Source organism: Chrysochloris asiatica, unplaced genomic scaffold (genome assembly GCF_000296735.1).
Source record: "Chrysochloris asiatica unplaced genomic scaffold, ChrAsi1.0 scaffold00055, whole genome shotgun sequence".
Classification (NCBI taxonomy): Eukaryota; Metazoa; Chordata; class Mammalia; order Afrosoricida; family Chrysochloridae; genus Chrysochloris; species Chrysochloris asiatica.
The window spans coordinates 1874510-1895706 of NW_006408573.1; the positions used below are offsets into that span (position 1 = coordinate 1874510).

General features: G+C 40.0%; 1 protein-coding gene across 1 annotated transcript in view; it reads right to left on the minus strand.

The window, feature by feature from the left end:
• The window catches only part of RPGRIP1L (RPGRIP1-like), a 198812-nt gene that overhangs the window by 45229 nt on the left and 132386 nt on the right, over window positions 1–21197 (minus strand). The window contains exons 23-24 of the mRNA XM_006863520.1: window positions 12258–12441; window positions 3422–3506 (exon numbers count right to left, since the gene is read on the minus strand). Of these exons, the coding sequence (XP_006863582.1) occupies window positions 3422–3506; window positions 12258–12441 (269 nt within the window). The remainder of the gene's footprint in view (window positions 1–3421; window positions 3507–12257; window positions 12442–21197) is intronic.

Here is a 21197-nt window from a genome sequence, read left to right on the forward strand (position 1 = left end):
GATGGCACCTGACAACAACAACAACAAGGAAGGTGGATGGAATGGAAATAGGACGTGTAGGGAGGAAGAGCCATAAACTGCTGCATGAAGGGATTGTAACTGTGATGAAACAAAGTGTATGATTTGCTGAATGTAAATAAAGCTGATGATCTCTTCTGTAAACCTTCACTCAATTCACAACAGAATGTTTTTTTAAAAAAAGAAAATACCATGGCTTTTGTCAGATGCACCTTACTCTTCAAGCTGACAACTTTGCTCTTGAACACTTTAAAAAGGTCTTATACAGTAGATTTGCCTAATGCAATACATCATCTGATTTCTTGACTGCTGCTTCAATGAGTACTGATGGTTGATCCTTGACAACTTCAAATCTTGTCTCCGTTTAGCATGATGTTATTTATTTGAAGCCTACAGCATGTGGTATTCCCAGGCAGTCTCCCATTCAAGTACTATTCAGGTCTGACCCTGCTTAGTTTCTGAGATCAGAGATCAGGCGTATTCAGGGTGGTACGGCCACAGACATAGAATTTCCGATGCTGTAAATCTTTATGGGAACAGTACAGCCTCATCTTTGTCTGGCAGAGCGCCTGATGGGTTTCAATTGGCAACCTTGAGGTAAACAAAGCAGAGTCTAATCCACAGTGCCAATATGAGTAATTCCACTCTTCGGCACGGTCTCAGTTATCTAGAGTGCCGTAACACAAGTAGCGGAAGGGGATGGCTGTGACAAACAGAAATGTCTGCTCTCACAGTTCAGGAGGCTGCAAGTCCGGATTCAGAGTGGGAAAGGTCCGTGTCTCCTTTGAGTACCTGCAGGCCCGGCATTCCTTGGAGATCCATGTCTTAGCATCAATCTTGCCCGGATTCAGAAGCTCTCAGTGCAGGGATCCCAGGTCCACAGCACATACTCCACTCCATGGTGGTAACAGGTCCCTCTTTCTCTGTTCACTTCCCCTTCTTTTATAGCTCAGGATATACCACCTAATGCTGTGGATTGCATCTGACCTCATTAACATCACAGAAGTGAGGATTTACAACACATGCATCATTACAGCAGATCAGGGTTGATCACATGAGATCACATTATCCAGTGATAACTACATCTTAAGGGTTAGACCACTGAGATTGCTGGCCAAGCCAAGTGGACACAAAGCCTTAAGAATCACAGGCGTATCTCCCAAAGATCTGGAAACAGCAACATAAACCAACACAAGGACACATCAATGTTCACAATAGCTCAAAAGTGGAAACAACCGAAATGACTAGACAAACAACCTGTGGTCTACACATACAATGCAGCACTTCACAGTTCTTGTTAAGTTCCGTTGAGTCAGTTCCGACTCATAGCAATGCTGTATAGGGTTTCCAAGGAACTACTGATGGGTTTGGTCTGCTGATCTGTGGTTCGTAGTCCAGTGCTGATCCTACAGTACCATATCAGGAGTCCAATTTAGTACTACTAAACCATAAAGAGAAATCAAGTCCTGACGTATGCCACACCATGGAAGAACCTTGAAAATAAGTCGGTTGTTCAAGGACAAATACTCTATGATCTCACATCTATGAAACAAGCAATTAACTTGTAATTAGTGGCTTCCAGGGACAGGAGGAGGTGAGAATTGGGGTTTTTGTTTAGATTACATTTAATGTATGTCCTGGTATGGTGCTGTGGGATAAAGCTCTGGACCAAAAGTTCGGTTTGAACCACCAGGTTGGTGGTTTGAACTCATCAGCTGCTCCTTGGAAACCCTATTCAGGGTCACTATGAGTTAGAACCACCTCAATGGCATGTAACACCCACAACAATGGTGGTGGAGTAATTTGAAAAGAGACAGCAAGAATGGCTGCACCATTTGAAGAATGTTATCCACGTCACTGATGTGTACATGTAGAAACTGATGAAATACTGTATGTTTTGCTGTATGTACACCACTATAGCAATAATGAAAAAACTTAAAAAAAAAATAAAAAAAATCCTATGGATCACAAAGGTCTGGTCCACAACCAATCCCAGGGACAGTGAAGGGCCAGGCAGCGTTGCTCTCTGTGGCGCATGGACTCTCCATGAGCTCCGCATGCAGACTTCACGGCAACCGACAAAACCATCGCTTCCTTCAGAAGGTAAAAACCGAGATTCAAAGAAATAGTTTTCATACTTTAAGGAGTTACCGAGAAGGCACTCTCAGAACTCCAAAGCTGAAAATGCCAGGCAGAAAATAAAATGCTATTCTGGAAACTCATTTGAGAAATATAATGTCTTTCACATTCACCTCATGACGTCTAGGAAAAGAACTTGAGTCTCTGTTTCAGCTGGCAGGGAAGGGAAGCTCCATTTGGAGGCAGGAGAGGCTGTGTCCTCTGGGCTGCAGAGTCCAGAAGAGGAGAGTGGAGAGAGAAAGGGTCCATCCACTCAGGCCAATGGAGGAGAGCCAGCCATAAAAGTGTTGGAAAAATCCAGTTGGGTTTACCAAAAACACTAAGATTTGCCTAATGCAACAGGCAAACCGCACAGCGGGAGCTCCCACAAAAGCACTAGCTCAGTAAGAATGTACTTCTGTCTCAAACGGACACATCTGCCATACTGAACTACAAGTGCTAACTTCCTATTCAAATTTACAACAACAACAAAAAAACATTAAAATAATATGAAAGTATAGATTATTAAACAGTGATGTTAAGATATAAAAAGTCAGAAAAGCTGATGCTGTTATGTGCGGTGAAGTCGGTTCCGACTCACAGCAACCCTGTACAGGGTTTCCAAGGCTGTAAATCTTTACGAGAGCAGAAAGCCACATCTTTCTCCCACGGAACAGCTGGTAGTTTCGAACTGCTGACCGTGAGATTAGCAGCCGGATTTGTAACCACTACGCTACCAGAGCTCCTTGGAAAATCTGATAGGCTACCAGAAATAACAATGTCAATACTACTACTATTTATAAGGATTGCAGTGAACACTTAAGGAGCACTTACTATGTATCACATAACTGTTACATGTATCATCTCATATAACCCTCACAACAATCCTGTGTGGTACTATTATCTCCATTTTACAGATGGCTAATATGAGGTACAGAGAGGTTGAGTAAGTTGCCCAAGGTCAGACTTGGGCTGGTCTGTACACAGGCCAGAGGAGCCACTGCTTTCTGGCACTGTTCTAGTCTTTGCAGCTACTCTTGAATACTGGCATTTACACTTTCTATATTGTGACCAGGCTTGGTTTTAAAGCACTATAGGGTGCTTACAGTTACCATATGGCAGGCAGGAGACACCCAGAGTGATCATACATCATTCAAAGTCACAGAGTGAGTCAGGGAACCCAAGTGATCTGATGCCTCACCTTGTACTTTTCCACCACACCATGCTGCAGAGAAAAATTTACTTTAGATTAATCATCAAATGCTTTAGAATGCTTAAAATGTACCTTGTATTAGGCATCTCTTGTTTTTGTAATATAGCTTTTAAGACTTCTCTCTTGGCTTGGTTGTTTTCTTTATCCACGTAGATCACTAGATAGTAATGGGGGGAAATCCACAAAAGGCACTCAGGAATACGCTCACATTAGTACCATTCTGTATTTTCATAAATACCTGGTTTTAGAGATGCAAGTCATGCCAACTCACTTGTAGGCCTGGGAAAAGAAAACAGCTCTGAAAACCAGAAAGCAATCTGAATAGTCATGTGATCTAATGTCATGTCACTGGCAGGTTTATGTGCACACTGTCAGAAAGGATACAAGCAACATCTAAGTGTGCCACATTGCTGTCACTGCCTGTTAAAGGTTCTGGCAGTCAGGGCAGTAAAAGCCAGCGGTCTTTATTGCTTTGTATTTGAGGGATTTACTGCATTTTCCTTCACCCAAGGAGCGAGTGGTAATGATAATGTATGGCAGAGTTCTTGTCCTTCCTGACAGTCTTGGCAATTTAGTCCTTCTCTCCTAGCCACAGCATGCACTAGAATAGGTATCTAGTATACTGAGTGGAGGAAATCCACAGACTGGTGTCGTTGGTGTCTGGGTGGGGGTATGGGAGAGAAATGTGGAAGAAGGGACAGAAAAGTGTTTTAGGGTATAAAGTTTGGTTCTAGTCCTTTCGATGCATGCTGGCATGGAATGTGGCCACACTTCACTCAGAATTGAAATACTGCATTAGATAACTGATCTAAAATCCCATAGGAAGAAGACACTTGCAATTGTAGGCATCTGAGAGTGCGAATACTCCAGTTTTCATCCTGATTCTTTTCTCTCAGTTCAGCCATGCTGTAGCTTCTGAAGACATTTTCTTCTGATGCCATTTTGGAGGTAAAGGCTCCCCTGTGACTAGATCTCAATTTAGAGATTACCCCCCCACCCCGACCCCCGCTCCCACTCAAAAGTACACAAAGGAGGAAAGATACCATGACAACTGTAAAGTAAAGCCAGGCCTCCTCAGGCTCCCCCAGGAATAAACATATTTCAGATGGAGAGTGTTTCCCTGGACAATTGCAGTTCATTCCTAAATCACGCTGCTATCAATTCATTTAATTGTTTGGCTCAGGTGAGCAAATATTAACTGACTGCCAAAGAAGTGCTCAGCAAGGATTTAGGCCCATGGAGTGGGAAACACAGAGATGTCACTGTATGGGCGGGAGAGTGGCTTAATAAGAAAAGGCAATAAGAAGTAGAAATCATTAAAGATGCTTTGGACAATCAAGGCCAAACAGTAACTCCTAGCTTGTTTGCACAATACCATATTAGTAAATGTGACAAGTTATATAGGTTACTGAGATTAACAGGCCAGCGTTGAAAGTTCAGAGTCTTTTGTAAATACAGTATTTTACTTATCAGTGCTAAAAACTCAGGCTACTAGATGGTAACTGGTAGGTATGGCTAGGAGCTAGTACCTCATTTTTAAGTAGATACCAGTGTACAGAGGGAGCACGGTGGCTCTGTAGGAAAAGCACTGGATCAGGAACCACAAGTTCAGCATTTGAGACCACCAGCAGCTCTGCGGGATCAACAGAAGGCTTTTTGCTCCCATAGAAATGTACAGCCTTCGAAACTCTCCACAGGGTCACTATGAGTTGGCATTGACTCGACAGAACTTAATTGTTGTTGCTGTTGTTAGGCGCCATCAAGTCGGTACCGACCCGTAGTGACCTTCTGTACAGAGAATGAAACATTGCCCAATCCAGGGCCAACCTCACTACTGTTGCCACGCTTGAGTCTATCGATGCTGCCACACGACCAATCCATCTCACTGGGGGTCTTCGTCTTTTTCTCTGAACCTCCACCTTACCAAACACAATATCCTTCTCCAGTGACTTGTTCCTCCTGATAATATGTCTGAAGTATGAGAGATGAAGTTTTGGCCATCTTGGCTTCCAAGGAGCACTGTGGTTGCACTTCTTCCAAAACAGATCTATTGGTTCTTTAGGCAGCCCATGGCACTTTCAATATTCTCCTCCAACACCATAACTCAAATTCATCAATTCTTCCATAGTCTTCCTTATTTACTGTCCAGCTTTCGCATGCATATGAGGTTATTGAAAATACCATGGCTTGGGTCAGGTGTACCTTAGTCCTCAAACTGACATCTTTGCTCTTCAACACTATAAAAAGGTCTTGTGCAGCAGATTTGCCTAATGCAGTATGTCGTTTAATTTCTTCACTGCTGCTTCTGTGAGTGTTGATAGTTGATCCAAGAAGAATGAAGTCCTTGACAACTTCAATCTTTTCTCTGTTGATAAGAATGTTGTTTATTGGTCCAGTAGTGAGGATTTTTGTTTTCTTGACATTGAGATGTAATCCATACAGAAGGCTAAGCTCTTTGATCTTCATCAGTAAATGTTTTAAGACCTCTTCACTTTCATCAAGCATGGTTGTATCATCTGCATATCACAGGTTGTTAATGAGTCTTCCTCCAATCCTGATGCCACATTTTTCATCATAGAACTCAGCTTCTTGGATGATTTGCTCAGCATACAGGGTGAATCAGTGTGGTGAAAGACGGCACTTAATAGCACACTAGTAAATGTGGCCGGTACCGACTTGATGGAACCTAACAACAACAACAGTAAACCAAGCTAAATGGGAACCGTTTTTCTCAAAAGGAAATTTTTTACTTTTGTTCATTTTCACCAATTCAAGATGTAGTTTGAAGACAAGAGTTGATTTCAGTGATTGTTTAAAAAGAATTCCAAAGTCCAGCATTAAATAATGGGTTTTTCAGTTAAACCTAGACTAGTTCTGCCCCATCTTACTAACTCGGACACAGGCTATGTCTTCATCTTTCTTCACTGTGGCTGAGGGTGAAAGGAAGGTCTTAGTCATTCTGGGAGACACAGGCTGCTTATTTCTAACTCTTTATCCATCTTAGTGGGTTCTGGGTGTGGTGCTGTAGGATCAGACCCCTAAAAGGGTTCTGGTGGGGGTAGTGGTTGTGTGCCGTGGAGTCAGTTCTGACACACTGCAACGCTGGTAGATTTGAACTGTTGACCTTGTGATTAGCAGTCCAACTCATAACCCACTGGTCTGCCAGGGCTCCCTAGACAGAGGTTGTGAAATTGTAAATCTTTAGTTTCAGCTTTCTCTCGCAGAGTGGCTGGCGGGTTTGAACTGCTGACTTGTGGTTACCAGTCCAGGGGTTATACTACAGTGCCACCAGCGCTCCTAATGTGTTCCTTGTTGCTGTTAAGTTCCTTCAAGTTCATTCTGACTCATTTCAACCCAGTAGAAGGTTTTTGACCTTGTGGTTCAAACTGACCTTGCAGTCCAGTGCTTACCCTACAGTGACATACCAGAATTCCATGTTGTTCATTGCTGTTCTTAAGTGTCATCGAATTGGTTCCAACTCATATCGACCCTGTATAGGGTGAGTGATGAGCAGCTGCTGGGTCTGATCCACCACCCTGCAGTTCAAATTGACCCTGCAGTCTAGTGCTTACCCTACAGTGCCATGCCAGGGCTGTTGCTGTTGTTATTGTTGTTAAGTGCCATCTATTCAATTCTAACCCATAGCGACCCTGTATAGGGTTTCCGAGGAGCAGCTGGTGAGCTTGAACCACCGACCTTGCAGTTGAAATGGCTTTGCAGTCTGGCGCATTAACCCACAGCGCCAAACCAGGAATCAGGTACTGTGAAATAAGCATAGCTTGACTACTTCAGTTGAGTCATAGTTTGAGAACATTTGTTTGGTGTTTTAAAATTCTAAATGTCTAAAAAAAAAATCCCCCCAAACCAAAACCCCCACAGTTTTAGAACTGCAAATACATCTTTTGAAAAGTGAGCCTGGAAATGATGAAAACACTCACAAAGTCAAGCTATTTATATGCCTATCATTCTTATCAGAAGTAGTATTTGTTTTGGACTCATTAGGCTTTGAAATAAGCTTACTCAGAGCATATGTCTCAAAAAAGAATCCAAGTCATAGACTTGAGTAGATTTTCAGCTTCCTATCGGGAAAGACACACTCCTTGCGCCTGTAGGCTAGAGAAGTCCTTATATTCTCTATGAGTGTCACAAAGGCAGAAAGAAGAAGTGCAGATGCTTAAATTAGGAAGGTTCATAACCCTGAAGGTCAGATTACTTCTTTGTCAACATTTTGTTGAAGTGTTATCATCCTTGTAATCCTTATCTTTACCAAATTTCTCCTCCCATTAGTAACAAAACCTGAAATCTGCATCTTCTTTGTTATCTGAATTAAATTTTAATTGTTTCAAAACCAGACTACTTAATCCTCAGAGACCAGGGCCCAAATCTGTAGATGTCTCATAGAAACTTTGAGCAATTTCATTAATCTTTTTTCTTTCCATTGTCAATTTCCTAGAAGGCTTTATTCAGCCTAGACAATGTTTTCAGACTTATCATTAATCTTACTTTTTCCCAAACTACTTTCTTGCTTTCTCAGCATTCTCTGAGCAATATTTTCAAGTCCAATAAAATAGATCTGTTTTGTGTTTGCTACCAATGTCTAACAAGTGACTTCAACTTCAGTTTTTTTCACTAATAGCAGTCTGGAGAGGGGAAAAATATTTATACAGATATATTTTTTATATTGTTGTTGTTAAAGTGCTATCGAGTCAGTTACGACCCTAGTGATCCTGTATAGGGGTTTCTGAAGAGCGGCTGATGAGCTTGGACTACTGACCTTGCAGTTCAAACTGACCTTGCACACCAGGGCTCTATTTTACACACACACACACACACACACACACACACACCTTTTTGTTATTTATATAGATGTACTTATTTACATGGAGTCCTGGCATAACAAGGAGCCCTGGTAGTACAGTGGATTATGAGCTGGGCTGCGAACCACAAGGTCAGTAGTTCCAATCTACCAGTTGCTTCATGGGAGAAAGATGAAGATTCCTGCTCCCGTAAAGATTTACAGCCTTGGAAGCCCTATAAAGGGTCGCTATCAGTTGGAACTGACTTGGTGGCACGCAACTACCATATCATGTTGTGTGGCATTGTAGGATAAGCACTAGACTGCTAACTGCAAGGTTTGTGGTTCAAATCCATCAGCTGTTCCTCGGAAACCCCATACAGGTTGTTATGATTTGGAACTGACCTACAACAACAATTTCAACAATTTATTTATATATGTATATTTTGTATATAAGCCTATATACAAAGGCTTCCTGGTGTGGCGCTATAGGATAAGTACTGGACTGCTAGTTTCAAGTCTGGCAGCTCAAACCCCCCAACCACTCCTTGGAAACCCTACACAGGGTTGCTATGAGTTGATGGCACTTAACAACAACAACAATATATATACAAAATATATGCTTATTTATTTATATAGGCATATATTTCTAATATATACCTATATATATAAGGAAAGGAGCTCTGGTAGTGTAGTGGTTACAAATCGGGCTGCGAACCTTAAGGTCAGCAGTTCGGAACTATCAGTCACTCTGCAGAAGAAAGATGAGGCTTTCTGCTCCCGTAAAAATTGATAGCCTTGGAAACCCCGTACAGGGTCGTTATGGGTTGGAACCTACTCGACGGCACTTAACAACAACAATATATAAGGAGCTCTGGTAGTGTAGTGGTTATGAATCAGGCTGTTAATCTCAAGGTCAGCAGTTTGAAACTAGAAGCAGTTACACGGAAAAAAAAAAGATGAAGCGTTCTGTTCCTGTGAAGATATACAGCCTCGGAAACCCTATGCAGGGTCACTATGAGTCAGAACTGACTCCACAGCACATAACCACTACCACCACCACCTACATATATACAAAATCTATTTTAATAAATAAACATGTTTTGTTTATATAGATATATTTGGTTAGTAGGTGAAACCAGTATTAACAACTATTAATTAAAACCGAATCAGACTGTGAAGGACTACAGGGATCATTAGACTAAAACCCTCATAATCAAACCCAATGTTGGTCTCAGCATACAAATCCCTTCTGTACAGACTCGAGGAGTAATGCAGGGTCAAATCACTGCTAGTTCAGCGAGCTCTGCTGGTGCCATGTCCAAGCAAGAGGCAGCATGTAGTAAACTGTCTTCTGAATTTTTCATTGGAATTAAAAAGTCAGTTTGGATCTAAAATTACTTTCATTAACATAACTATACATCATACTGGCCCATATCAAGAAACAAAGGAGCCCTGGTAGTGTAGCGGGTTCCCAACTAGGCTGATAACTGCAAGGTTAGTAGTCTGAATCTACCAGTCGCTCCTAGGAGAAACCTCTGTCTTTCTACTCCCATACAGATGTATCGCCTCGGTAACCCTACACGTGGTCGCCATGAGTTGGAACTGACTGGGCAGCATACAACCACCACCATCACCATATCACGCAACAAGTGAATGGCAAATCACTGCAATTCTTATGAGATATTTATTAACTAAAGATTCAAGGACAGTCCTTGAAATTGAAGAGAAGCCAATAATTTAAAAGGCACCCTTTTCTTGATGTCATACTTTGAGTTGGAATCTGGGTGGAGCAGTGACTAGTGTCTTCAATCGCTAGTCAAGAGTGGCCAGTTTGCACCCACCAGCCTCTCTGCAGGAGAATACCTGGCGGGTTGCTTCTGAAAGATTTGTTGTTGTAAAATGCCGTGGACTCGGTTCCAACTCAGGGCAACCTTGCACAGAGCTCTGAGGAGCGGCTGCTGGATGAGGTACTGACCTTGTGGCTAGCAGTCCAGAGCTTATCCTGCAGCGCCACACCAGGATTCCTTTGTAAAGATCAACAGTCTGGAAAACCTATGGGTATTTCTACTATGTCCTTTAGGATTCCTATGAGTCAGAAGTGACTTGATGGCAGTGGCTTTGGTTACAAACCAAAAAAGCCCACTGTCATTTGTTTCTTGGTTTGCCGCCTGTGATTCTGACTTACAGCAACTCTATAGGGTTTCCAAGATTATAAATCTTTACAGAAGCAGACATCCTCATCTTTCTCCCTGAGAGCAGCTGGTGGGTTTGAACCACCAACCTTGAGATAAGAGATCTAATGCCTAATCCACAGCATCACCAGGGTCCCTTTTAGATATAAAACAGCAATACTTTGTTTCTAAGCAAAAATTACATTTCTTCTCTCCTTCCAATTCTTTTTAATTAACTCTGAAAAATTTACATTGTCAGATATCATTAGATTTCAGCAGAAGCTGAAGACCAGTAACCACTTCTACTGAATTCATTCTATGAGATTATTGGTTCTCTTGCTATGGAATGGCTAATTCATTAGAAACATTAGCAGCTTTTAAAATGCCAGAGAGGACAGTATCTTGCACTAAAGGAGGAAAAACCTACAAACAAAAACAATCTATCAAATACCCAACAAAACCCCCAAACAGATCTATAACCATGTTAGAATGAGCAAAATTGAGGACTTGGACATGTGTCACAGGTTTGATTCCAAAGAGGACTGGCCTTTCTCTTTAAGCAAATGGAAACATCTGTTCTGCTACAAGTTCCTCAATGTACAATCAATTTAAAAAATTTAAAAACAATTTTGTCGCCATTTCAAACAAATGTTTTACCATTGACCCATATGAGAAATCATATGAAAACCCAAAGAGTTTCTCTGTCTTTTTTCTTAGTTTTTTCATTAAAATTAATTGACTAAAATATTTTTTTTTGTATTAAAAATATTTAGATATGCTTTACTCTCTAGGTACTTTGTAGCTGAGACTCTCTAGCAAGTTTAAGAAAATAGTCTTGGAACTGTTTCTACCAAGTGAGTGAAGGGAAGGAGGACTCCAGGTCTTGTCCTGACGGCACTGCTTGTATTTCCCATGGGATTCCTCAGCCCACCTACTCTGACAGAATTGTACTCTGTGATTTGGAAGGGATCTTAGGGAGCCAGCACTTTCTTGATAGGCACTGTGGGAACCAGGACATTTGTCAACGTATACACAACTACTAAGAAGCATGGGTATAGGGAGAACGCAATTAGATTCCTGGATATTCAAGACTGTTGCTTGAGCAACACACTCTACAAATGTCAGTTGCAGGATAAAAACCATGAACATCTGTGATTTTGCTGATACAACAGTGTGATTATACATGCTGACTGTAATACAAAGAGCACAGTACTTTCTCTTTATGGCTTATTTTTATGTAAAGATTTAAGAGACCTTAATGGTTTCAATTTAGGGTCATGAGAGTTTAATATGATTTAAAATTTCTTCTCTAACTAGATGATCACACAGTTTCTTGAAAACTCCTTAAAGTTGAATGATCTAAGAACCTGCAAGGTACACCCTGGTCTGACTGGTCAGGCTGACATAGTCAAAGGGCTCATAGATCAAGTCCTTCAAAGGGAAAACCTGGCTGGTGTGGACTAGATGTGTGTGCTAACTGATGAAAAGGCTATGTCAGAACGTACACTTCACTCAGTTAAAATCCTGAACATCGTAGACATGAGCAGAGGTTTATGTGTTTACAAACACATAAATGTGATGCTAAGACACTGATCAGAAAGGCAGAAAAAAAATGTGCCATAAAAAATTGAGTCCTTTTCCCCCTGGAAATAGCTTTTCCACTAATTATAGGCCTGGTGGGATTTTCTGTTGATATTGTGATCTAGCAGGCACTGGCAGAAACATTGTTTGCCCACTGTTCTTGCTTTCTCTTAAGTCTAGTAATACCTTAAATTCATTTGACTAATCCGGTTCCAGGTTTGAGTTTTATCAGTCGATTGACAAGACTTCCAGGGGTTGATGTGAACGCTAAGGAATACACTCTCTCCTTACTCTGTCTGCTTCCTTCTTAGATAAGAAGAGCTAAAGCCAGCCTGTCTAACAAAGGAGTCCGACATACCGCTGCTGTAGTTATAGTAGAGCCACTGTCCACTCTTGGGTTTCGGAAGGGACACAGGTGTCTCTTCAGCAGGAAGACTGTAGAATCGACATTCAACAAACAGCCGCTGAATAGTATCATCTCTGGTGACGCGAGAATCATTCAGGCTTAGAGCTATGATCTCAATCCGAATTTTTTCTGATGGCTGTTAAAGAAAACAACAATCAACAAAAATTAACCATACCCCACTCCCTTCACAGAAGCAAACAGAAGATCAAGCCCCAATTATTTTATTCTCCTTTACCATCAATTTAAAATCAAGCATGAAGGCCAATGGATTTCTTTTCTGGAAAGCACAGACACTACTGGATCATCACACATGATATGCTTTTCACTGCAGAGAGGAGAGAATGAGATTCTCATGCCCCAAGGTTTGAAGAGAACAGTGTCATGGTCGTAGTCCCTGATTTACATTTGAGGCTATAATGACCCCGCCAGTAGTCTATCAAACTGACGATGATGAGCTCTTCATCTCCAATTGCTTCCAGAATGACAAAGTTGGCTTTGTTTCAAATTATGTGATGAAATACATGTTTTTCACTGTTTTTATTTAATCGACAGTACCTGAGAAAGTTTGTTATTCAGAGACCAACGTCTGTTGAATACGTTCTTGCTATTATGTAGCTATATAAAGAAATCCTAGTAACTAGAGCAGCAACTGCAGTTCATTATCTTGTCTAGTCTGCCACAACACATTTCATTCAATAAGTAATATGATTTCAAAAGCAAGAGAAACACAATTTTATAACTAATTTAACACTTAGGAGTTTTCTTGCAATTTATTTTCCATTTCACTTATATAGGACTGGTGGTGTTGTAGGTTAAGTGCTGTTGAGTTGGTTCCGAGCGGCTGGTGAGGTTGAACCACTGACCTTGAGGTTCAAACCAACCTTGCAGTCCAGTGTGTCACAACAGGACCCCTTTTTAGGGTTAACCACTAAAATAGACTTTGTTTAATTGGTTTAGTTTTTATACTTCAATACTTGTTTAACAGGTTTTGACATCACAGACATTATTATGAGAGTCACAACGGTTTTCCTGAGTAATGATTTCAAATGACAGAATGTGATTTGAAAATTAGACCTTACCAATGTATCTCTCAGTTGCTATTATTTTAAATTACATTTAAAAGTTGTTCTTATTGTCAAAACCCCTTTCTAGCAAATTCAGAGAGAGGCTACTACAATTACACAACTCCAAAGAGATGTAAGAAAAAAACCTGAAAATAAGACCTGTTTTTATGACCAGCGTGTGGGAATTCAGTGTTAAACCAAATCTGTGTGTAAATTCACCACAGTGATAACTTAGATATTTCAAAACATGTAATTAATCACAGAGAAAAGCATAGTATCCCACTAGAAAAATATCTCCATAAAGCACAATTTCCATTGCTGTCAAACCCCCTCAATATTTGATGAAGTAATTTTACCCCCTTCTTTCAAAACACATTTTCTTTTATTATGTATTCTAAGATACTTTACCTAAAAACCCAAATCTGAATATTTCAATAAGGTTATTTTATTATTCAGTAGATTCATGGAAATTTTACTAGGATGACAGAGAAAATTCCACACCATTCTGTCTCCCCTAATACAGGTACACGGCTGCAGCTGGCAATATTACTAGGATTAGCATAGTATGATGAAATATTTAAAGGAAATTTTTTTCTAAAACTTAATAAATCAAATGACTGCCAAATGTCATTAAAGTGATGGTCTTTGACTTGAATATGCTTTTCATATTCAAATTTGAAAAGAAAGAGATGAAAGCCTGGAAAGGTTACTTGGTTTCAACTAATAACCTCAAGCCCTCTCCGCTCACGTGCATAAAGAATGAACTGGGCTCTATTGTCTACTCTCACGACAGAAAAACCATCCTCTGCTTGCTGAACTCATAGGAAAGAAGGTATTTTAAGTGAGATGATTTTTCCCTTAAAATGTACTGTGGTTGACAAAATATTGTATACACTGTACATTTTATAATTCTGGTTCAGAGGAATCACAATGTATACGTCAGTCTTTTACGGAACTTGGAATTTGACACACTCTTCATTGTCATGGCAATAACATCTTATAAAACATTTGTGCACAAAAGAATGAGCGAAAGAGAGTTGTAAAAAGGCAAGAGGGATTTTTTTCTACTTTGTGAACTAGGGCTTTAAAACTGTGTATCACAGAATGCATTGAAAAGATGAACTTTGAAGTAGCAGGGGAATCAAATTTATTTAAGTGCGTATTAACTATTCAAGCCCCAGATGAAAACTTGCATTTTTGTAAGAAGTAATTTAGGCTGTCAAATAAGACTATAAGCAACTCTTTAAAGTTTAAAATATAATTCTAGATGAAAGTATATACTTGGCTTACAGCCAAATAAATAAATAAAACCCTACCATATTATCCATAGAACTAAAGAGCTTTACAATTCTTTTTGTGACCTCTATCTAGCTTTTTTCTGGTCCAGGTTTTGCTTTTAGGTCTCTCTCCCCACCCCCATTATCATGATATGTTTTAAGACATTCTATGACTTAATATTACTGACAGAAGTTATTAGTTATCATTCATTTGATGCTACATGTGTCAACTTAAAATCAATCCTAAAATGAATCTCAAATAGTATATATGTAGAGAAGCAGCTCTGCATGAAGAATTTTCCAAACATTATACATCTTGGCTAATTATACTACCCAAATGATTTATCAACATTGTAACAATTCTAGTTATGCTCAACTCAAAAGTTCAGCTAGAACCACATCAACTACATGATAAACATCTTCAACTGAGCATGTCAGAAATGACTTTATGATGTCTTCTCTCTTTCTCTCCAATCTCATATCCTGCCTCAGCTGATGCCTTTACTCGCCGTCTAATCACCTTAAAGAAAATTTATATACCCGCACATCAAAAAACAAAAAAAGAGGAAAATCAGGAGATTTAGTAAACATTGGTGCTGTTGTTGTTAAGTGCCCTTGAATCGGTTCTGACCCAGAGCGACCCTGCATAGGGGTTCCGAGGAGCAGCTGGTGAGTTTGAATCACTGACCTTGCAGTTCAAACAGCTTTGCAGTCTGATGCATTAACCCACAGCACCATACCAGGATGCCTGGTAAACATCAGCACAACAGGAATGAAAAGAAAACCCCAAAACAAAATGAACTCAGCACAGATAATTATGTGGAACAAAGAAACCAGCAGCACCACAAAACAACAACAACAAAAGCACACACACACACACACACACACAGCAAAATGACAGCAATCAATTCATACCTATTGAAAATTACACTGAATGTCAATGGATTAAATGCACCAGTCACGAGACAGAGCAGAATGGATAAGAAAACAGGATCCTTCAATATGCTGTCTGTAAGAGACACATCAAAAAGTATACATAGACAGTAACCATGGCAATGAGAGACGATATATGATAGAATGAATATAAAACTAATGTTCTCCCATGTAAACTATCACATAATTCACAAATAATAATAATAATAAAAGAACACAATGCTGAAAGAAAAAAAAACAAAAAGAAAAAGATGTAGACAGCCTAAATACCCATCAACAGGAGAATGGTTAAACAAACTTTGGTACGTACACACAATGGAATACTACGCAATACTGAAGAATAATGATCAATCTGCGAAACACCTCATAATGTGAATGAACCTGGAGAACATTATGCTGAGTGAAATTAGTCAATCACCAAAGGATAAATATTGTATGAGGCCAATGTTGTAACAAGTTAAGAAAAGATTTTCTTAATAAAAGAAATAATCTATGATGGTTACAGGAGGCAGAGGAGAAAATTATTCATGGGCTAGAGAACAGTCACATGTTAACATGGATGACAGGGCAGGTAATATATAAGTTAACAAAGGAAAGATGAAGGTAGCAGGAGACACAGGGAGGAATATGAGAGTTAAAGTGAAAGGAAAGCGGTAAATACTGTTAACTGCTGGTACACGGAGGCGATTGTAATCACTGTAGTGAAGCAAAATATATGAAGTGATGAATGTAAAACTGATTATCTGTTCTATAAATTTTCACTCAATTCACAATAAAAACAAACACCAAACCCCCTAAAACAAAACATACTACAAAAACAGAAGTTAAAAAAACAATGTCCAGAGACTTTGTCAACTCCATTTTCCCACATCTAACGTATTCTATTGGTAACCTAGCCCTGTTAACTTTACTTCCTAAATATCTCAATGATTCATTGAGTTGCTCAAAGCTGACAAAACCCATTTCAGACACTGTGTGACCTGCTGGATGATATATAAAGACAAAAATATATGGTTTCTTCATTTTCTATCTCTAGAGAAACTTCTTTAGATTCACATCTAATTTGTGGAGGTAATTTATACAGAATTTCATTGTTATTACATAGTAGACATTTGACAGAAAAAAGAAAGGAATTGGTATCAAAGAAAACTGGTTGGGAGAACTGTAAGCCGATGTGATTGGTGAGCTCAGTCACAATAGCAACCGTTATTTATCTTCAGTGTGGCACTCAGTATGCAGTTGTAAAGTGCCGTCAAATCGGTTCCGACTCATAGTGGCCCTGTATAGGGTTTCTGAAGAGTGGCTGGCGAGTTTGAACTGCTGACCTTGTGGTTCAAACCGACTTTGCAGTTCAGTGCATTGTCCTGCAGCCATGCCGATAATAAAATTCTGATAAATGGTGGGTACACTCTTAGCGGGGAGTCCTTGGGTAGTACAAATGATTAGTTCATCCAAAGTCGCCTTAGAAAGACTGGTTATTCAGAACCCAATGGAGGGGAGCTTTACCCTAACAAACATTGGGTCACCATGAGTCTGACTCGATCCGATAGCAGCTGGGGAAGCACAATTGCCTCGAACCTCTCACCCCCAGCTCCAACCATTCTTCACAGTGTGGCAGAATTCTCTCCCTAAAAATAAATCAAGTATCGTCTTTCTGCTGGAAAAGCTTTCATTATTCTCCATTCCAGTCATTCCCCCAAACTTGCCATATGCTGCTTATTCTGCTCAACTTTTGCATCACTTGTTGATTACGTCTGGAATCTGATTCATCCAATTCTACTCAGCTGAGGCCCTGGAACACACATGATCCTCTAGATGAGAGGACTGCTGCTCTACGTGAGTGAGCGAGGTGCACTCCTCAGTGACATTGTCAAGCATGGATTTATTCACTCATCGTCTCTCTCAGAAGGACAGTGAGCTCCTGGAAGCAGGACCATCGTCTGCTGAATAACATCCACCCCAGCACACGGTTCATTGTTGTTGCTGTGAAGTGCCGTCGAGTCGATTCTGACCCATAGCGACCCTGTATAGGGTTTCCAAGGAGCAGCTGGGGAGCTTGAACCACCGACCTCTTAATACTCAATGAAATAGAATCGAGGGAGGTTGAGCATCTTTCATATATTCAGATTCTCTTTTATCAATTACCAGAACTACCTGAAGCCCAAGCTGTTAAGTGTTTTCCCACTTGGTAAATATTTATTGTGCATCCATGTATTTCTATAGGGGTCCTGGTGGCTCACTGGCTGAGTACTTGGCTGCTAACATTTTAGTCGGTGGGTGGTTCAAACTCACCCAGTGAATCCACAAGTGACAAGAGCTGACAATCTGCTCCTGTAAAGATTCTTATACACTGTCCTAGTGGCTATGGGTTACAGTCAACTCGATGGCACATAACAGCACGTTCTGGAAAGTTGGTGATTATTGACTGCTGTAACATAAGGAGAAATCATACTGTTCTAGATTGTAACTGATGACTATCTCAAGGACACATCAAAATCACCCAGTTGAGGCGACAGGATTCTATTCTTTCAACTTTTCTGTAGGTTTGAATTTTTTCATAATAAAAATTGGGGAAAAAGACTATTCAATTAGTAGAATTAGAAGGGGAGGACAATATACAAATTCCAATGAAGTGATCTAAGCAGAGCCATTTTAGATAAATGCTATTACTATCTGATTAGAATGACTAGAGCAAACAGAGACATTGCCCGTCTGTAGAGTATCCGTATCCTTCACACACAGTAAGTTGATTAGGAGGGGCAGCCTTTAGGCGTTTCCTCTCTAGGTGAATGAACTTTTGTTACAAGTAAGGTGCTACTTATTATTTTTACATGCTGTTGAGTTGGTTCCAACTCATAGCGACTTCCTGTCCAACACAACAAAACACTGCCTGTCCTGTGCTACCCTCACAATCACTGTGATGTCTGAGCCCATCGTTGTGGCCTCTGTGTCAGTACATCTACTGAGGGTCTTTCTCTTTATTTTGCTCCACTTTAACAAGCACTTCCTTCTCCAGGGTGTACCTCCTGGTAACATGCCCAAAGTGCGTGAGATGAAGCCTTGTCATCCTCACTTCTGACGAGCATTCTGTCTATCCTTCTTCCAAGACAGATTTGCCTATTCTTTTGGCAGTCCATGGTACTTTCAACACTCTTAGCCATCACTATAATTCCAATGCATGAATTCTTCTTTGGTCTTCCTTATTCATTGTCCAGCTTTTTGCATGTATCTGAGGTTACTGAAAATACCATGGCTTCGATCAGGCTCATCTTCGTCCTCAAGGTGAAAATGCCATTGTTAAAACTTTAATGAAGTCTTCTACAGCAGATCTGCCCAGTGCAGTATATTTGATTTCCTGACTGCTGCTTCCATGGATGCTGATTGTGGAACCAAGTAAGATGAACCCCTTGACACCTGCAATCTCTTTTCCTTTGATCATAATGCTGCTTATTAGTTCAGCTGCGAGGATTTTTGTTTTCTTTTAAGGTGTAATCCATAATGAAAGCTATAGTCTTTGATCTTCACCAGCAAGTGCTTTCTCGCCATGTGTGTGAACCTTTGGTGCTAGGCATGTTTTACTTAGTATACTCTTTTTAGCTCATTTGCCAATTGCCCTAGTTAGTAAACTGTCAACATCAGCATGCTAAATGGCTATTTATAAATTTTGACTGTGGTGGACAAAAGCAATAAAAGTCATTCAACTAAGAACTGCATGCAACCTATTTTTAGATGGATACTGCACATTATATGAATGAATGATCTAGAAATGCAATGACAGCTTGTATTATCCTCAGAGAACAAGAACTGGGAGCTCGCATGATTTTGGCACAATACCACTAGTGCTTTCTAAGGGATGCTAATTCACATTTGAGAATATCTATATCTATATTGTAACACTATTGACTCAGGCTTATTATTGGCATGCTTAAGTTTTTCATGTTTTACTTCAGAGGATCCTGCTGAATTCTTCCTCTGGTTTCAACCATCCAAGCAGCCATACAACACAGGAGTTGGACTGTTAGGCTTCTAGACACTAATTCAACCTGAACGTCCTTAAACAGTGCTGCTTAACACAGGATGGCCTCTGATAGGTTTTGCAACTTGTTTAAGTCAGCCAGACTTAAATTTAACTTAACTATAGTGACATTCTATATATGTTTTATTTCATTCTAATCTTTTGCAAATTTCTTACAATGAATAAGCATTTCTTTGATTATTTTTATCATAAAGTATTTCAAACATTAAAAAAATAGAGAAAATAATTTGGCATACTGAAGAACTCCTCATCTTAAACAGATGTTTAAGATGTTTAAAATGTTTAACATTTTGCTATATCTAAATCAAACCTTTATGTTGTGGTCGAAGAAATAAAATATGAAGGAGGCCTCAAAAAGTTCGTAGAAAATGGAATGAAAAAATAATGGAATATTTCCAAGAACTTTTTGAAGCCCTCTTTTATTACAGATGCAGTTAAAGCCCCACCTCCCAATTTTCTCCCTTCTTTTCTCATTCCATGTTGTTGTTAAGTGCTGTTGAGTCAGTTCTGACTCATGTTCTTGTTAAGTGTTGTGGAGTTGGTTCTGACTCATTGCAGCCCTGTTATAGGGTTTCCAAAGAGCAGGTGGTGAGTTTGAACTGCTGACCTTGCGGTTCAAACCGACCACAAGGTTGAGTGCTTATCCTATGGTGCCACACCAGGACTCACAGCAACCCTTAATAGGATTTCTGAGGAGCAGCTGGTGGGTTTGAACTGCTGGCTTTGTGGTTTACAGTCCAGTGCTGAGCCTACAGCACCACACCAGGAGTCTGCTCATTCCCTCAAACACATTTTTATACTTTTCATTACGCATGTGTGTACCCATAAACAACAGTTAGTATGATATTCTGACTATGTAAAGTGGTATCATACTCTATATTAATAATTTTGCAAGCTGCGCTTTTCCTTTTATATTTTGTTTTTAAGATTTATTCATGTTTACAAGTAAAGTCTGGGGGCACAGTCACTCTAATAGGATAAGCACTGGACAGCAAGTTACACGGTTGGTGGTTTGAGCCCACCAGCTGCTCTGCAGTGAAAGATGACGCTTTGTGTTCCTGCTCAGATTTACAGCCTTGGAAACCCTCTACAGGGTCGCTACGAGACAGAGCCGACTCCATGGCACTTGACAACAAGTAAAATCGAATTCTTCCATATTAACTGTTGTATACAATTCCATGTACATTACATATATAGGTGTCCTGGTCAGCACTGTGTGGTAAAGCACTCGATCACAAAGTCAGTTTGAACCACAAGGTCAGCCATTCAAACTCACCAGCCATTCCATTAAAACCCCATACAGGGTTACTATGAATCGGAACCAGCTCGATAGACTTAACAACAACATAGCTATTACAATGTTGCACTGAATATTCTTTTATGTTTTCTTACAAATATATGTGTGATTTTCTTAGGAGTAAACTTACTCGGTTACAGAGCATGAAAATTTCAATTTTAATGTTGTTGTTGTTGTTGTTTTCAGGTGCCATCGAGTCGGAACCGACTCATAGCGATCCCATGCACAGCAGAACGAAACAATGTCTGATCCTGGGCCAACCTCACTACCGCTGCCACACTTGAG